General features: G+C 37.6%; 1 protein-coding gene and 1 gene segment (V, D, J or C); both read left to right on the top strand.

The window, feature by feature from the left end:
- The window catches only part of LOC132954408 (immunoglobulin mu heavy chain-like), a 42,058-nt gene that overhangs the window by 17,783 nt on the left and 4,724 nt on the right, over window positions 1–19,551 (top strand). The window contains exon 3 of the mRNA XM_061026959.1: window positions 18,786–18,853. Within this exon, the coding sequence (XP_060882942.1) occupies window positions 18,786–18,853 (68 nt within the window). The remainder of the gene's footprint in view (window positions 1–18,785; window positions 18,854–19,551) is intronic.
- On the top strand, window positions 70–5,403 carry LOC132995286 (immunoglobulin heavy constant mu-like). The segment is given in 7 exon segments: window positions 70–892; window positions 2,231–2,512; window positions 2,678–2,962; window positions 3,083–3,394; window positions 3,470–3,790; window positions 4,301–4,443; window positions 5,217–5,403. Coding segments are annotated over 7 exon segments (1,419 nt in total).

Genomic DNA, 19,551 nt, shown 5'->3' with positions numbered 1-19,551 from the left:
GCCATACTCATGACTGATCCCTCCAATTGACTTATGGTCCATGCAAACGTATTAAATTAACTTGCAAACTTATTACATTTTTAATTCTCATTACAAAATGTTTGATCATTTGTTTTGATATTTAGAAAATAAAATATATTTTTAACAATAGATTCCTAAAATAAAAGATTGTGATGCTTTAGTTTGAGGATTATCATAGATAATAGATGAATAGGCATCATCTTCTATTTACCATCATCTGAATTCTTGTTTCTCAAATATTCAGATTAATATGCATACATAAGCCAAAGTATCACAATGATTCATTATGACAAATTATCAATTACAAGATGAAGAAAATTATAGAATTTAAGTTCAGTGTGATTGTTACCCACTGCTAATAATAAACGTTTCCTGACGCTCCATACAGGAAACAGTGTTTAGTTTTTGTATGAGGCTTTATCACGGTGTTATTTGGGGTGGGCACTGTGATATACAGCTGTACAAAAACCTGAGAGCAACAATCTTAAACTATCCTATTTTAAAGATGGACAAAAGGGGACTGGACAAAATATCTCACATTGAACTATAAGGAAACTAATGTGTAATGGTTTTTATAAGCAGATTTTTAGGTAAAAGTTGTTTATTTAGTAGTTTGAAGTCGTAGGTAGTTCATGTATGTAAATGTTATTCTTAGTAAATCTCAACTTTAAAAAGAGTCAAAGACTCAACATGAACATACGCTTATAGGGGGACACTAGAGTTTCCTACAGATCAGGACTTGGTGGTTTTCAAACCTTTAATAAGGTGTTTTTCTGGTTCTTCAGGTTTTTGTTGAAGCATTGAGTTGAGATGTATCACTGTGCTTACTTTGACTACTGGGGTCAAGGGACTGCAGTCACCATTAATTCAGGTAAGTCACTTTAAAACCTTTTTAGTGATTACTATATTTATCTTTTTTTAAACTGATTTTTGATGCTTGAGAAGTTGGACCCGGTCGTAATGTTTAGGTTTACAAATAGCAGAATCAGAAAGCAGAGACAGTTGGTTGGTAATGCAGCTGTTTCCTTGAAAGCATTAGAAAACGGCTTTCTTGGCATTACAACTCTCTGCAGGACAGGGTTTTAAGTAAACATGACTTTGTCTGGATTTTAACTGCTGCTGGTGAGGACCTCAGAATGTTTTCCCCACATTAATATTCACCAACTTTTTATTTTGTGGATATTCACAAGACCTCATACTGTGTGATGAGAGGTAAGACTACCGTTGAGCTGAGATATATTTAAGTTTTCTGTGTTTCAATAGGAGGTCTCTGTGTGAAAGTATGAAATAAATATAAAGTAAATTGCAGGAAAATTTACCTTCATGAGACTTTATTTTCACAATGAAGATTAAATTGTTGATCGTTGATATTGAGAGCATAGCTCATAAAATAACTTTCTCCCACAAATTGGCAACTATTAAACAATAGGCTTACATAAATATTCTAAATACTCATTTAATACATTATATATACAAATTATATTATTATCATGACATCTTAAGGTTTTGCTTATGTGAGGTTCTTTCATTAGTATGTTCACCTCCAATCCGTTGACTTGTGTAGACCAGACAAACAAAAATAAGATGTATGTTAGATTTTCTCATATTGTTTTCAAAATATTGTCTTATATTTGTTTACTGTGCAAGCTGGCTAAATAAATTCAAAAAGTTGAAAGGTGTGAGGATTTCTGGAATCAACTTTATTTACATTTTTATTTAATCAGATTCTTTATTAAGTATAATTTTTAAAAAAATATATTATTCAAACATTTTTTCATAAAGGTAAAAATTCACAATACCTCCATTTTCCATCTATTAAAGACAATCTGGAATCCACGATTATGTGAGTTTTAATAAAGATGGGAAATTATTTTTTAATACTTTATAGACTGAATAAATAAAATATTGGGGGGAAAAATTGCCGCTTAAAACAAAACATCAAAATAATGTAAAACAATGAGATAGTTATGAGATAGGGGCGGGCAGTAGCTCAGTCTGTAGGGACTTTGGTTGGGAAGCGGAGGGTCAGCAGCTCATTCCCCCTCACTCTGACTATTTGATTGATTGATCTAACATAGAGCACTTTGGGTCTGCCTTTTGTAATTCTGTCATTAAAATATCAAATCTATTTTGTTTACATTTAAAAAAGGCAGTTGTGATAATAATCAGTAATTTCTATTAATTTGGCTTTATAAAATCTTTTCTAAAGGAACTGCACCGACTCTGTTCCCTGTGGTTCAATGCGGCTCTGGGACTGGAAATCAAATCACTGTTGGTTGTCTGGCTCATGACTTCACCCCAAAGAGTACTTTCCAGTGGACGGATGCCAGCGGGACCAGTTTAACTTCTGTACAATATTCTACAACTGTCAATGACAACAAATTCACAGGTCTTAGTCTGGCCCGAGTATCCAAATCTGACTGGGGTTCAGGGAAATCTTTTAACTGTTCTATGACGTATCCTGGAGGATCCCAAAGTGTCAAAGTTGAAAGTAGGTGATTTTTAACCTTTTACTTCATCCATATACATTTTCTTGTTTTTAGCATTTATTTATTTAAGTTTTACATTTAGCCCCAAGATTCTAATATAATGTATTTCTGATGAAATCTAAAAATATTTCCCTCTCTCCCCCCTTTCCCACATACAAATTGAAAAGACAACACACTCCCTCCAAAGTTAACGTTGGTATCAGTGCCAAGAGAAGACATTCGGGCTCTGATGTGTTCAATTGATGATTTTTTTCCCAATGAATTGACGGTAAAATGGAAGAAAAATGAAATAGAAGAAACTGGCTTCACTACTTGGCCCCCCAAATCATTCAGGAACACATTTTCAGCTGTCAGTGTTCTGAATGTGAGGAACACAGACTGGGACAGTAAAGCCGTGTACACATGTGAGGTGACACACAAAGGCACAACATATATGAAGAAGGCCTCAAAAGGTAAAAGTCTAATACAATCCTATCATAATGCTGCTGTTTATTTACTACAACTAAACTGTAAACAATAATACAGTATCAAGGTGATACGAGATGAATTCCTCTAACTCTCTTTTTTTGTAGCTGCTGTCACATTGGCCCTTAACCAACCAAGTCCCAAAGAATTGTTCAACAACAACCAGGCAAAGTTGGACTGTATCGTTTCTGGACAAGACAGTAGTGTTGTAAACGACATGAGAATAACTTGGCAAATTAATGAACACAATGTGTCTGATGGCATTACTTTGACGGAAAATTCCGGAAATGGTCAACACAGCAAAATCAGCACGTTGACTCGGCGTCTCTCAGAGTGGCAGACAGTCAACAAAGTGAGATGTTCTGCCATGAGAGACAATATGACACCAGTAATTCAAGACCTGACTGTCCATAAAGGAGGTACAGTATGTTACTTACACGTGAATATAAATCCTGTAAATGAACGTCCTTCTCTAAATCAAATGTCTCTTTCAGATTGGAAGAAAACAAAAGTGACCGTCCACGTCCTCCCAGAGGAGGAAATCAGCAAAGGAAACGAGGTCACTCTAGTGTGCCTGGTCTCCAGTCTTGAACAGCAGGATTACTACATCGCCTGGTCTGAGTACATCGGACAAAAGACTGGAAACTATGTTGATGGCATTAACTTCCCACCTCAGAAGACCCAACAAGGCTACTCAGTAACAAGTATTTACTACACAACCAAGGACAAGTGGAACAACCACACGTACACGTGCAACGTCTGGCCTGCTGGCAGCAATAGTTCCATGAATCCACAGCCAGTGTCTAAGGCCCAGGGTAACTCCTTAGAATGTGACATACAGAAGACTTAGCTCTAAATGTTGTTTTTTTAGTGCTCATGTGTTCTGCTGTCTGTGTTTGCAAACCATGTGATGTTAAAACGCGCACCCTGTGATGTCACCAGTGTCTGTCATTGTAAAAAACAACATCCATGTCTCAATTTTGTTCTGTTTGTCATAAAATGGTGTTTTAATCTGTCTTTGTCAAGTGATCTAACAGCCTGATATGTGTGCTGAGTGTTTCAAATAAATGTTGCATTGAGAAAAAGTTTGTTACATATTCATGAATGAATTATAACATCAAACAAATTGAAGAACAAGCACAAAACAGCAGGGTTTTTTATGTTGCTGTTTCACTATGCAACATGAGAAATTACCATATAACATGTCAAAGAGAGAGAAACACTAGTGTATATGCACTATTCCATAACGTACAAAGACTATGTTAAGATACACAGACACACACACAGACACCTCTCATCTAACCACCTCTTATATTTTCCTTCAGAGTCAAAAGTGAGTGGGGGTGAATACTACATACATGATGCCGTTGAAGAGGATGAGTTCAGCAGCTTGTGGTCCACAGCCGCCTCTTTCATATTCCTCTTCATAGCCTCTCTCTTCTATAGCATGATAATCAGCCTAGTCAAGGTAAAGGCTTTTTCTGCACATTAGTTTTACCGACTTATACAGTATGTTGTATTATAGTTTTACTATCATTGGAAGGTATGAAATCAATGTCAGTGATGTAAGCGATATAAATACTACTTACAAACTCATGAGCATCATTTTTTCTGCGGGTGTAAAAACTTCTTCAGATCTTCACAGACCAGAATGTGCAGGATATGAAAAGACACTACACATTTAGAGACATGGACGTGAAAGTTAGATGAATCTATTTGTACATGTGATGGATTACAAACCCTTCTGGTTCAGATGTATTTCAAATGAATCTACCCGTTAAGCTAAAGGAAATTTGACATGTTAAAAAAAAAAAAAAAGGCTGTGAAGTTTACCTTCTGAGTGGAGAATTGAATGTGGTTGATTGACCTAATTCAAAGGTAGATTACTTTAAAATGCAAAAAAAGCCTGTGTCCATTAACGCCTATTTTATTTGTTCTGGCAGCGTTCACAACCTCAATTTCAGAGCTTCTCTCACTGAGCTCTCACGGCGCTCACTGTTGCTAGGCTCAAGGCACTACTGCGTCTGTCTGTAGTGACCATAAGGTCTGTTTTAAAATGCTTTGTATGTCTAATATGAACTTTTATTCAAGAAAATATCACCAAGGAAACGTAAAAACGCCGTAAATGAATCATATTCTTGCACAAGCAGCAGACTTTTCAAATCACGCCACTGTTCAGCAATGTGTCATTGACAAGTTAAATGAATGTATTTTTTAATATTGTTTTCCTTTATTTTTCAGATAAGGAGTCAATAAGGGATGGAACGGATGCACAACACAGACAAGTAAATTTGTGATTTTTGGTATTTCTTTTTCATCTAGTTTTAAAAGCATGAACATAATCCACAAACTACTGTATATTGTAATTTCAAAAATGTAATACATGATGTTTAAACATTCTATTAAAGTGTATTTTCTGTAACCTAAATCCATGGTTTTCATGTCTTTACATTTCAGGGAAACTTGTACATAATGTTTTAATATCTGCAAATTGTTCTATGTCTTTCTTCTCTCTTATGAAATGTGTGTGTGTGTGTGTGTGTGTGTGTGTGTGTGTGTGTGTGTGTGTGTGTCTGTGTGTGTGTGTGTGTGTGACTGGTTGATTTGTATTTTGCTGTTTCCATCATCTGCCCAGAGACAACAGATGGAAATTAGCTAGCTAGCTAAATCTGGTACAAAGCATCTCTTCTCTTCTGAAACTAATGTTTTTTTTTGTACACTGTCCCTGATTCAAATAAACAATTATATATAAAAAATATATATATATCTCATGCGCCTTTTTAAAAAAACCATCCCACTTTAAGAATAGGGGGATAGCATTTTGATACAGGCAACACAAAATAAAATGTCTAATTTTGTTGTGTCAATAAGTAATGTTGAGTATTTTAGTTCAAATAAATGGTACTTATTGCTTAAAATGAGGATGGACAATGTTTTACCTAACCATAATAGGTCCACCAGTGCAGCTAGGCCCCAGAAAGCTTTCCCTTTTCCCCTCATTATGGGCGGCCTTGACTATAAATGATGGTGGGCCTGTGTTGAAAAGCTTTTGAGGAATCGAAGAACATCAAAAATAACTCTGCATCAAGTCGATCTTTGCAAATGTCTTTTATCAGTTAAGCTCAGAAGGGTTTTCTAGTTTCCTGGCCTTGCTAAAAATATCATCTTTAGAGAGTCACTTCCCCCTTCTCTGTGCACCTCTGGGACCACACCTGTGCCACTGAAACTTTGTAGAAACTGTCTGAGCTACAAATAAACTTCCTCAAGTGAGAGACTCGTATGCCACTGCATACATTTACAAACCAGTTTGTATCCAAGCATGAAGAGGCAAACATGCACACTGTAGACACCGCCCACCAGCACAACTCTACAGAAAAGTGTTGGCGGCTGTGGCTCATTTGGTCGAGTCGATCGTCTCTGAACCAGAAGGTGGGGGGTTCGATCACCAGCTCCTGCAGCTACATGTCTGATGTGTCCCTGGGAAAGACACTTAACACCAAGTCGCTGCTTCGTTGGTGGTGTGTGAATGTGTATGAATGGGATTAGTTACTGATGGACATCAGTAGCATCAGTGTGTGAATGTGTAGGTGTGACCTGCGGTGTAAAAGCGCTTATAGCTTATATCAACCCTCATTGTTTTTTATCTCTTCTTATTGTTTCTTTCTCTTTTAGTTGCTAATTTATCTTCTTACATTCTTTTTGAAAACCGAACAAGGATGCAATCTACAAAAAAAAAAGTAATTTAGTTTAAGGCTGGTAACATGAGATAACATTAACTGACAAAACTTTCATTTTCTTCTTAACAAATTCCTTTACTAATCTCTGATTGCTAAACACAGGGTTATGAAGAATTGGTTGATAAAATGACCTCCAAGCCATTTCTACATTTCTATTCATCATTCTCCCTTTATTTACCAGTCATTTTCTTCATGTGTAATGTGTCATCTTTTGTTTATTAACTTCAAAAATTCTTTATTAAAGCAAGTTGATGAAGAGTTTGACTTGAAAAGAAGTGTGCAATAATGTCAGCTTGTTGAAATAAAAGGGAACATTTTAGAGACTTCAGACTTTATCCTTTTCACAGCACGGTTTCTGTCCAACAGACAATTTCAACCAAAGAACAGTTTCTACACAAAACAAACAATGTCAAACAGCAATCAAAAGTTCACACTCTGGCTTGTTCAGTGAGGCCTTTTGTTCAGGGCATCTTTAACAGCAGGGATCAAGCTTTTCCAAAGGCAAGCCGTTCTGCACCTCAGTGCTCTGTACCTCCGACCCGAGGGAAGTGGGTTGAGGTTGGTGTTTAGTGGATATGTGATGTCCGTGTTATGGCCCCTGTTGTTGAGTTCTGTTAGGATGGGTTTGGGGAGATTATTCTGGCAGATGTTGCTGTGATGCTTCACATGCATGCTGCCTTATAAAGTTGAAGTTGAAGTAAGCGAAGACTGCCATCTAGTGACAAACGCATAAAATGATCTGTTGTCTTGATGCAGTTAACCTAAAAAGGTAAAAGGTATTCAAACCACCACTATGTGAGTTCTTATAACATTTTTAGATTTGACACATTCATGGGACTTTATAGTAAGTATAAAATCATTAAAAAGACAGCTTATTGTGCAAAAAGCAGTTAAGGCAGAAGGCACTGAGCAAGAAAATATTCCAAACTGAACTGCAGCAACTCGACTCGTCTGTGTTGTAAAATATTCAGCTTTTGATAAAAGTTAGGGTCCACCTTTTTCTTGATGAATCTCCTTAAAAAACAGGCTTTAAGAAAATGAACACATTGAAGTTTGAAATATTAGATTAAACAAGCAGAGAATTGCTCACTCCTCTATTTTTTTATTTTTTTAATATGTTAAGCGATCTATTTCTACTATCTATAACATTTTAACATTTTCATTAGAAAACTGAGAGGTCTCTTAGGTATGGAAATACTTTGTCATGTACTCTAGTCACTGTAGTTATTGATGTAAGTTGGGGCTAAGAAACAGTGTTACACACTATAACATTACTAAATATAGAAGTTTAATCCATATGAATCCAATTAATTGTACAGTCAGCAAAGCTCCAGATAAATCAAAAATTAGATCAGATTGGCAAACAGAAGCTTTAGTAAAATGTTACTGCTAATTATGACAGTGCAAACATGCTTTAGGGAGCGTTTCAGAAAGACAATATGTTGACAGAAGGATAGTGTAATATGCAGAACCTGTGGCAATAGTAGACTTACCGGCTCAACATCACTAAAATACTAATCTTTAAACTGCCATACTCTGTGCATGTGATAAAATGTGTGTGGACAAGCTTATACACTGAATTTAATTTCTGTTAAATTGTTTATTGTCCCTCGTCTACTGCAAACTGCCTGTAGTTGCAGATTTTTTTATTCTGTGTAATTGTTCAATATAACTTTTTCTCAATTGGATGGAGTCCAAGGAAAATTTCCCCAAGTATATCTTGTGTTATCTTATTACATAACATAAGTGTTTATGTAGAAGATTTTGCTCTGACTTGACCTTCCATTGACCAATCAAAGTCAGCATATGTCAGTTATTAAATCTAATTCAGTTTAATACATTGCCCTGCGATATAATCCTTGGTTTTCTACAGACCCTGTGCCACTGCGTAAATTGCTGTGAAAATAAAGCATTCATGTTGTATGTCTTTACTTTTTATTATATTCTGTTCCCCCATGTAGGTGTGTTTCATGTATCAATTTTCAATCACCTAACATGTTTAATTTTAGTTTTATGAAAATACTTTAGTGTGTGCACAGTCACATTCTCAGGTTAAAAAAAGATTTGATCAATTATTTTGCTGTTCTTTTTAAACTACTTGACTCTTCATTAATAATTGACTTAGTTCAATTATCTTTCCTAATAATTTCAGTTTTCTGGTGTATTTTAAGGAGGTGTTCGCATATCCATCTATCCATCCATTTTTCAGTTTTCAGGGATAAAATCCATGTGTCTTTGCTGGCAAAATAGTGCGCAGATATTCACTATGATAAGAACTGATCACGTTTCATTCTCTGGCAGTTTTAACGTCCAGAATTAAATAGTTATCCCTAACATTGAGAAATGTAATTTAATGAAAACCACAGTGGTAATACAAATCCTTATAATAGTTTTGCATTATCTGAATGATTAGAACCAGAGCGGTTGCTTTGTGTACTGCAGTAAAGGATGAGGCAGCCACCCTGTGTCTTGAAGGTTTTTGTGTTGTGGTGTTTCACTGTGTACACGGGGGGCCACAGTGTTTCACACCAATACAAAAACCTCTCAACAGACACAAACAGTCTTTTTCTTGTAAAAAGAATGATGTATTTAAAGACCATATATAACCCTGAGAGGTTTTGGCTTCAGCAAAATACAGTCATCCTACAGAAGGAAAAAAAGAAGAAATATATCCTTACAAGTCTAAATGAACAGCTAAATGATGCTTAAGGTAAGTGATAACATATGATGAAATTTAAAAACTAGAACAGAAGAAAATGTGCATGGTGTATATGGAGAAAGTGAGTCTGCAGGGTGGAGTTTTTGAACTGAGTCATATCACAGTGCATTATAACAACCACAGTGATACACCCTGTGACAAAAACCTAACAACTCAACGTACCAGACCTTAATTTGGATTTATCCTGTGTGCACAACTTTTTTAAACCTATATTCATATTTAATCTTCTTTGTGAGTGTTAACGCTTTATTTGAGTGATCTTTACATTGTCCTACCGGTTAGTGGTTCCTGCTTCTGTTCGATTATTTTACAGCTCATTGTCATGATTCTGTTTAATGGAATTCGATGAATTTTAGACAGGGACCCAAAGCAGGTTGTGATATTAAAAGTTAAAACTGATTCAATAAAACATTTGCAGAATGCGCTTATCTTGTTTAAATGTGAAAAGTTCTACTGTTAAATTGCTAGAATTGGTTGACGGGATATCCAGTGTGCAGAGTGCAGTTTTTGTATGGAGCTATTTCACAGTGTACTATATAGCAGCAGCCACAGTGATACACCCAATGACAAAAACCTCCATCAGCAGAGAGACTCATAAAATGCTGTCACACAAACAAGTACGTAGGTGACACTTCATTCTGAAGCCTACACGAATCTAACAAATCTACTCTCAGGAAAAATTGACAATAATGTGTTCTTAGACAAATGCACGTGTGAAAGTGTAAATTTCTATCATAATGTTGTGGTTTAACATAAAAAGGAACCGTCGTAAAGTAGATACTCCCGTACAAACATTACAAACCATGCACCCTATGAGGCTAAGGTTTTTGTACGAGTATGAAGCAACGTGTATGGAGTGGGAGCCACAGTGATATGTAGTCGTACAAAAACCTATTCTCAACTAAACAGAAGCACACAGACACCTTGTCTGCAGAAAAGGAGAAGGTATTCATAAATCAAGGCCAGGCACATTTCCTTAGGCAATTCTTCCGCAAGAATAAGATAACCCTATGACAAAATTTATAAAAAAAATGAAAAGAGAAAGGGGGAATTTACAAACCAACTGCCAAACATGCAAAGTATGCCAGAGCAATAATGTTATTCACAAAAGGATGAGCGTCTTTTGTCCGTGGTTTTAGCCCTCTACACATTTAAGTTTAATACATTTGTTTTTTTTGCTCTTTTTCCACTTTTACAATTATTTATCAAAAACAGTTCACTGGGATATTTCAACCTGCTGATCCCTTTTTAAATCATAATGTAAAAAAAGTTAAAACTTAAAGTTAAAGCATTTCTGTGCTGTGACAGCCAGTGTACAGAGTGTAGTTTTTTGTATGGTGTTATATCACAGTGTGATATGACGGCCACAGTGATAAATCCAATGACAAAAACGTCTTTCCAAGGAGATGAAAATGAAACCAGATGGTCAGACAGCTTCCTGCTACATAAAGAAACTGTTGTACACTGAACGGAGGAAGACATTCACAAAAGCAGCCGAGGCCACTGTCCAAGTTTGTAAGCCACTGAATAAATGATGATAATTAACGAGACAAAGTATTTTGTTGTCATATGCACAAAGCACAGAATAACTGTGCCAAATGTGCAAGTGTGATTAACAGAGGAGATTCATCTTCCTCAGCAGCTACGGTCAGCACACATAGATCCAGCTCTGGAAAGCGTTTGTTTAGTGTGTCTTTTAGTTCAACATTTTAGCATGCAAAAACTTGCTAGTTAATGCATAACAAAACGTGCAGCTCTTGCATATTTGGATATTTGTTTCAGGTAAGAAGTCATGTGTTGCCTGAGTTATGAGTTATTACGCTGCTCAAATTCTAATGTTGGTCTGGCTTTTGTTTTTGTTCTTTTACTGTTGGGGTTTTGTTTTTGCTGGTCAGGTGTCTCTTCCATATGTTGCATTTTTGTTGTGATGTTTTGTTGTGATAGAGTTCTTATGTGTTGTAATGTTTGCACTTTTTTTGCCCATCACCAATGGACTTTCTCGGTGCACCCTTAGTACCTGGACCAAATTTCAATACAATCGGTTTGAATTTCACGGAGTGCCAAAAACATCACCTTCCTGGTTCCACAACAAGCAAAGCTAGAAGTAAGGTAAATGTGTGAAGTGAAGTTGTGATTAATTTTTTTTTTTTTTTAAAGAAATCTGAAACTATAAGGTTCAAAAGGTAGAATAAAAATAAACTGGCGCCAAAGTGTTATTCAATTAAATCTGGGTTAGACTGCAAGAAGTGGGACGGAGATAAGGTACATAACACTTACCACAAACTGTATTGGACAAAGGTTTTTGTATGAGTGTGTGACACTGTGTACCAGGGGGGCACAGTGATAACTTGTAATACAAAAACCTGTCTATACTGAATGGTCTCCAAGGAAAAGAAAAAGGAGAAGATATTTACAAATCCAGGCCCATATTTTTCAGACCCTGAAGAAGAGAAATATTTAATCAAATAGTGGAAAATTGCAGTAATGTGGAATAATTGTGTTATTTTTCAAAATTTATTCTAAAAGTTAGTGTTGAAGTACTCCGAATCGATATTGGTCTCAAGAACGGTGTCGAGACCACTTTTTGAAGGTCACAGTCTCGTCTCGGATTCAAAAGCATTTTTAATATGTCTTATCTCGGTATTGGGCTGCGCGGACTCCGGATTTTAAATCAAGACTGGTCTCAAGACAACTTTTGGAAGGTCTCGGTCTTGTCTCGGCATCAAAACCATTTTGACTCAGTCTTGTCTTTGACTTTGTCTTGTCTAGGTCTTGGACTACGGGGATTTTAAATCAAGACCACCACTGATAGGCTATTTTTTCCACATCATTACTGGGATAAGAAGGAAAACACCTCTTTCTAAAAGAACTAAAATGTGTCAAGTCATTCATGATTTGATTTTCATACCCTGGTTACAGCCGCAACCTTCCCAGTGTTACTGTCTAAGTGAGTGACACGCCCCCTGCACACAAGATGATGATTTTTCTGAGATATTTATGGTCTGGTCTCGGTCTCGCCCTGCCTTGGTCTTGGTCTTGATTCGGTCTCGATCCCAAAATGTCTTAGTCTTGGTCTCGGAGTGCTTCGGTCCCGGTTATGTCTTGGTTTCACTTAGTGGGGTCTTGAATACAACACTACTAAAAACCCTAAGTAAAGCTATATCTTTCTCAAACTTTTATCAGCAGATTAAATCAACTTTAAATACCAAAACAATCGAATAGACAGTCAAGTCAGCAGATCATTCTCATTATCGTACATACATACTTAATGTTGGTTTTAATTTTAAGCAAATGTTCAAACATTAAGGATCCAATAACTGTTATATCACATACTATTTGTTATCAAACACTTAGAATGCACTCATACATTTTGAAATTCAAATTATAAACGAGACACACAATCAAACCGATTTTGGAAATGTCAGCAAGCTTTGGATGGTTATTATGTAAAACACAGGAAACCTCCACCACAGCAGGTGCTTCCTCATCCAGCTACTGAACGGAAACTTTGGACTGAAAGCCAAAAGCTCAGACATGAGCACTGATGATGCCTGACATTTTTAATATGAGAAACATAAGCCAGAGAATTGGTATGTGTTTATTTTTGAAGTGACAATATTGTTTTCGTTTTTAAAATTAATTTTCATGGTCACCATTGCTTTCATAATAATAACAATAACAACAATACTTAATTTGTGTATTTACTTTTCAATACAGGTAACCAATTGAGACAATAAAAGCATACAGAATATTAAAGCAACATAGAACATATAAAAGATTCAAAATGAAATCACAGGGTTAAAGTGATTTTGTAAAAGTATGTCTTTAGTAGAGAAATAAAACGAGGAACTGGTTCTGTAACTTTGATCTCTTCTGGCAGGCTGTTCCAAAGTCTGGGGGCTCTGACAGCAAAAGCAAAAGTCATGACTAATTTCATCAAAGATTGGAAACATCTAAAAGACCAAGTCCGCTAAAAGTTGAAAAAGTCACTTAAGTCCTGTAGACTGAGAGAGGATCAGCAAATCTGCATTACCACTGATAACGCCACAAACGACATCAGAGCGCTTGAACTGAGTGTCAGAACAGGGTTACATGTTCTGTCCAACATCTTGACAAGCCATCCCCTAAACCATGTGAAAAGAAGTGCTTTTGATGTGAACACAGGAGCTTCACAAGTTGCTAACTTGATTGTAAATAATGCAACTGAGGGAAAATAAAGTCGTGGTTGGAAGTTATGGCTAAACGTAGATGTAGTCAAGACCACACTAACCAAGACCAAGAGAGCCAAAGACCAGAGTGCTCAGAGACCGAGACAGGACCAAGTAATTAAGGGATCGAGACCGAGTCAAGAACAAGACCAAGACAGGGCAAAACAAGACCAAGATCATAAATATCACTGAAAAATCATCATCTTGTGTGCAGGGGGCGTGTCACTCACTTAGACCGTAACAACAGGAAGGTTGCCGCCTAAGTGAGTGACTTTTTGCAAGAGGCGTTTTTCTTCTAATCACAGTAATGACGTGGAAAAATAGACTATCAGTGGTGGTCTTGGCAAGTCTTGATTTACAATCCGAAGTCCGCCCAGCCTGAGACCAAGACATGACCAGGGTTGGGAAGTAACGGATGTAACGGCGTTATGTATTTAAAATACAAAATAAGAGTAACTGTATTCCGTTATAGTTACAGTTTAAATTGGTGTATTCTGAATACAGTTACTTTCTCAAAAAAAGGATTACTTGTAGGGATTACTTTACGGAACTACATGCTGGTTGCACTGTGCGGATGCAGAAGCAGGTGGCATTATGTGCGCAGGTACGCTGCAAGTCAATGCGTGATAGCACTTTCCACACAACCGAATGACAATGGCAGAGGATGAGAAAAACGACCAGGAGGACAAAAATGCATTTTTGGCATGGAAATTCAGAGAACATTTTACCTACAAACCTGGTCAAGAAGGCCGCAACATCACAGTGCAGTGCAAGCTTTGCTCACCGTCAACGAAGCTGCTTTCAGCATCGTGGGACTCCACGTCTAATTTGAAGAAGCATCTTGAGGTAAGTTGGCTAATTAGCATTAACAGAGAAATGACCCCGGCAGCTATTAATCCAGCTCCGCCGGCTGAGAGTGCACGCATGTTGCTTGTCCTACACTCACAAACAAGGCCTATTTTAAATTGTGTATTTTTACAAGGGCTTTCTGCTAGAGGTTAGAGGCTCAGTGGCTGTAGTTTGGACATGCAGAGCAGAGAAAGCTGTTCTACTTTAATATACTGTAACATGCCAGCAGCCTACCATTTAGTCCATAAATGTATTGGCACCACTAGGTTGGTTCTTACCATAATATGGTATGGCTGATGAACATATTACGTTCATCAACACTGGGCTAATTATGTAACATTATTGTATTTCTCAGCCATTACAATGTACCTAATCAACTGATTATGATTCTTTTTTTTTTCACTGTGTTTGCATTTATTTATTTTTATTTATTTTCAGAGAAAGCACCCCATAGCCATGCAGAGGACAGCAGCTAAAAGGACTGAGAAAATGATGACTGCTGATGACGGTGACAAATGCAGCGCCATTACCAGTACAACTTTTGGACCTCATCAGAAACAAGCAAAGCTCATCGCAGCAGCTGCCACCGATACCCAGAGCAAAGTTAATGTGCTGATTTTTGACTTTGTAATTGGCAGTGCATAACCCTACTCATTAGTAGAGGATGCAGACTTCCGTAAGCTGATAGAAGGAATCAGTGGTGGGAAAACGCCCATGTGCAGGAAGACTCTGATGCAGCGCATCAACAAAGCGTTCCAGAGCATGAAAGGGTCAATAACCAGAAAACTCCATGGGATTCATACAGTATGCACGACAGCAGATATATGGACTGCCCACCATAGGAGTTATTTAGGGATCACTTGTCACTGGATTGAGCCAGAGACATTGGAGAGGAAATCAGCAGCGCTGGCATGTGAAAGAATAAGAGGACGCCACACATACGATGTCATTGCAACAAAAATTAGCGAGATACATGGTGCGTTTCAAATCCAGGGCAAAGTCACAGCAACAGTGACTGACAATGGAAGCAATTTTGTCAAAGCTTTCAGAGAACATGGAGCATCGGATGTAGAAGAGGACACAGATGATGTGCAATTTGCAGATGTTGCTGCAATTCTTGACGAGGTCCAGGAGGAGCAAGATGAGAACTTTTATTTACCCCCACACCAGCAATGCGCAGCTCACACTCTTAACCTGATCGCCACAAATGATCTGGATAAGGCTGCATCACAAGGTCCCACACGGAAACTGTACAGAAGTGCCACGTCAAAATGTTCTGCCATTTGGAACAAAGCTCACCGCTCACCAGGTGCAGCTGAAGTGATTGAAGACATTGCCAACATGAGGTGTGTTGTCCCCTCCGTGACCAGATGTAGCTCAGAGTATCAAGCTATTGAAAAGGTAATGAGTCTCACCGAAGCCCAGCTCATTGAAGTCTGTGACCGTCTCAATGTGGCCAAACTACACCCTCAAGAGGTTGTGTTTTTGAAGGAGTACACTGCAGTTCTGAAACCACTCACCCAGTCAATCGACCTTCTCCAGGGCGAAAAGAACTGTTTCCTTGGCTTTTTGATACCCACAATTCTCAGCCTGAAGGGAAAATTAATGGAGAAAGTTACACAGGTACAGTTCTCTGCGCATAAAATCATGGCAGTCATCAAAGCCATAGATTCACTCTACGATTCTTTTGGCTTCTTGTCATTTAAGTGCAAAAAGAGTAATGTACAAAAAAAGCCATTTCCTCCACCACATTACCTAGTGCATATATTGTCCTCACAACTGCCGTCACAGTATACACCTACAGGCATGTAAACTAGATATGAAGTTGCACTTAAATATTGCCTGTACACATAAGAGTGTTAAGCTTTCTGAGATATACACTGGCCTTTAAAGTCACTTTTTTGGGCCTTTAATTGAGAGATAGGACAGTGGATAGAGTTGGAAACCAGGGAGAGAGAGAGTGGGGAATGACATGCAGGAAAGGAGCCACAGGCTGGACTTCAACCTGGGCCACCTGTTTGAGACCACAGCCTCCATACATGGGGCGCGCGTCCTAACCACTGCACCACCAGCGCCCCAAGTCACCTTTTTACCATGCATAATGTGTTTGCTGTGAGTTCACGAAGTGCATGATTGCACCCTGTATTGTTCTCAATGGAATTTACAATTTTTATTTTATGCACATTTAAAGCATGTTTTTGCTTTGTTATACACCTGCTTGTTAAAGCAGCCATGTTACGCTTTAATTTCCCTAATTTCTGAGCTGTGGAAATTAATAAAGGTAAAGGAAATTGAATGGATGCCATTTTACTTTAAGTTGCAGGACAAAATTTACCACATTTGTGTTTTGTGTACTTGCATAACTTTTTCTAGTAAAAATTTTCTAGATTCCAAAAAGAGACCTTCAAAAAGTCTCGAGACCAAGACCGATTTTGAGTCCTACAACACTAGGAAAAACGCTGATACTACCGAGAAGTTAGGCCATCATTCCTGAGGGATATATTGCTGTCAGATGAAAGCTGATGGATTGTGAGATTGTAAATTATCCAAACCAAAGTTAAGGACTGAAACACAGAATATCACAAGTAAAGATAGTTTTGCTGATTGAATTAGCTATGACAGATGAATTAGATATGTGCAAAGACTTTACATTTATTATTTTTAGCTGGTATAGAATGTGGACTTGAGGGCAACACAGCCCTACATCATACACATTTTTGCAGGTTTAGATTAATTCAGATAAATCAATTAATATATCTGGTTGTGTTAACTCCATACTGCACTATCCAGACCTGCTGCACTATGCAGATGACACTCAGCTTTATCTACCGGTCAAACCAGACAATCTCGCAGAACTCACCTCTCTTACACAATGCCTTGAAGACATAAAACACTGGATGGCCCATAACTTCCTACAATTAAATGAGTCAAAAACTGAAGCTGTTCTTTTTGGCCCCCCCGACATCATCAAACAGGTCTCCAACAGCTTAGGTCACTTATACAGCCACATTAGGCCCCACGCCAGGAACCTTGGCTTTATCTTCGACTCAGGCTTTACATTGACTTTACATTGGCCTTACATCAGTGACTTACACACAGTAACCCATGCACTCATTTCATCCCGGCTTGACTACTGCAATTCTTTATATACCGGGATAAGCCAGTCGTCCCTGTCCTGTCTGCAGCTGGTCCAAAATGCTGCAGCAAGGCTGCTGACTGGAACCAAGAAGAGGGAGCATATCAGTCCTGTCCTAGCGTCCCTTCATTGACTCCCAATAAGATTCAGAATCGATTTTAAGATTGTGTTGTTTGTTTTTAAAGCCCTGAATGGCCTGGCCCCCCTTTACATTACCGACCTCCTCAGGCCGTACACCTCATCTAGGCGCCTGAGATCATCAGACATGGGCCGCCTGGCTGTTCCCCGCTCACGGCTCAAGCTAAAGGGAGATAGGGCCTTTTCAGTAAAAGCCCCTAAACTGTGGAACAGCCTCCCTCATTCAATCAGGTCTGCACCCTCTGTTGACTCTTTTAAGTCCCGTCTCAAGACATACTTTTATATTTTAGCATTGGAGTCCCCTGGTCCTGAATAGACCATTTCTTTCAGGTTCCTTTGTTGCTTTCTTTATTTTGTTGCTTTCTTTATATATTCTTTCTTTTTATTTGTATATATGTATACATATATATATTTCTCTCTTGTGGACGTTGTGATCTGAAGTTGTTTTTTCATTTTTAATGTATTGTACAGCACTTTGGTCAGCTGTAGCTGTTTTTAAATGTGCTTTATAAATAAATTTGACTTGACTTGACTTGAGAAAGGAGAATGTGATAAAGAGGAAGTGAACACTAACCGTTGTCAAACACACTTAATATTATATAACCCACACCACAGGAAATAAATATCTCTAGGGACGTGGTTAATAAATAGTACAGTGGGAATAGCTTTTGTCAGTGGAACATGTTAGCTTTTCACTGATTAAACAACACGTTTAGTATTTATTTTATAAGCAGACTGTAATATATCACTGTGATGGCTACTTTGACTACTGGGGAAGAGGGACCCAAGTCACAGTAACTTCTGGTAAGTAATAATCAAAATACATGTTAATGAATGCAGTCGATGATTTACAATGTTTAATTAAATGAATGTTGATTTATTGTGTACTCGAACCAACGTACAGTCTTCAGCATTTACATTAGGGTAAATATAAGGCATACAAACTGGTTTACTGATGAAGTACATAGATTTATTCGATGACACAAGCTCTAGAGGATTTTTGCACTAAAGTGTGATTGAAACCAATCATTGTGACTACTACGCCTACTTTGACTACTGGGGGAAAGGAACGATGGTGACCGTCACAACAGGTAAAAAAGGCTCTTTCTGTCCTCATATTTAAGAATTTATAATATACTGTTTGATTTAACATATCAAGACCTCAGTGGCTTGAGGAAAATCTTTATGGTGCTTGTTTTTGTATGTTGAATGTGTTAACTCATTACACTGTGACAATGGTTTTGACTACTGGGGGAAAGGAACGATGGTGACCGTCACATCAGGTAAAAAAGGCTCTTTCTGTCCTCATATTTAAGAATTTATAATATACTGTTTGATTTAACATATCAAGACCTCAGTGGCTTGAGGAAAATCTTTACGGTGCTTGTTTTTGTATGTTGAATGTGTTAACTCATTACACTGTGATGGTGCTTTTGACTACTGGGGGAAAGGAACGATGGTGACCGTCACAACAGGTAAAAAAAGGCTCTTTCTATCCTCATATTTAAGAAATTATAAACTACTGTTTTATTTAACATATTTAGCCCTCAGCAGCATGAAAAACATCATTATGGTGTGTTTTTGTATGCTGAATGTGTTGACTTATTTCACTGTGACGGTGATGGTTTTGACTATTGGGGAAAAGGAACGATGGTGACCGTCACAACAGGTAAAAAAACGTTTAATCTTCATAATGAAATTGCGGTGATGACAAACAAATTTAGATAACAACTTCAGTGGTTGGTTCACTTTTTGTATGATAAATGCTGTGATATATAACACACACTGT

Source organism: Labrus mixtus, chromosome 20, assembly GCF_963584025.1.
Source record: "Labrus mixtus chromosome 20, fLabMix1.1, whole genome shotgun sequence".
NCBI classification, from domain to species: Eukaryota; Metazoa; Chordata; class Actinopteri; order Labriformes; family Labridae; genus Labrus; species Labrus mixtus.
Note: the sequence above shows the minus strand (reverse complement) of the source record. Positions and strands in the feature narration are given on the sequence as shown.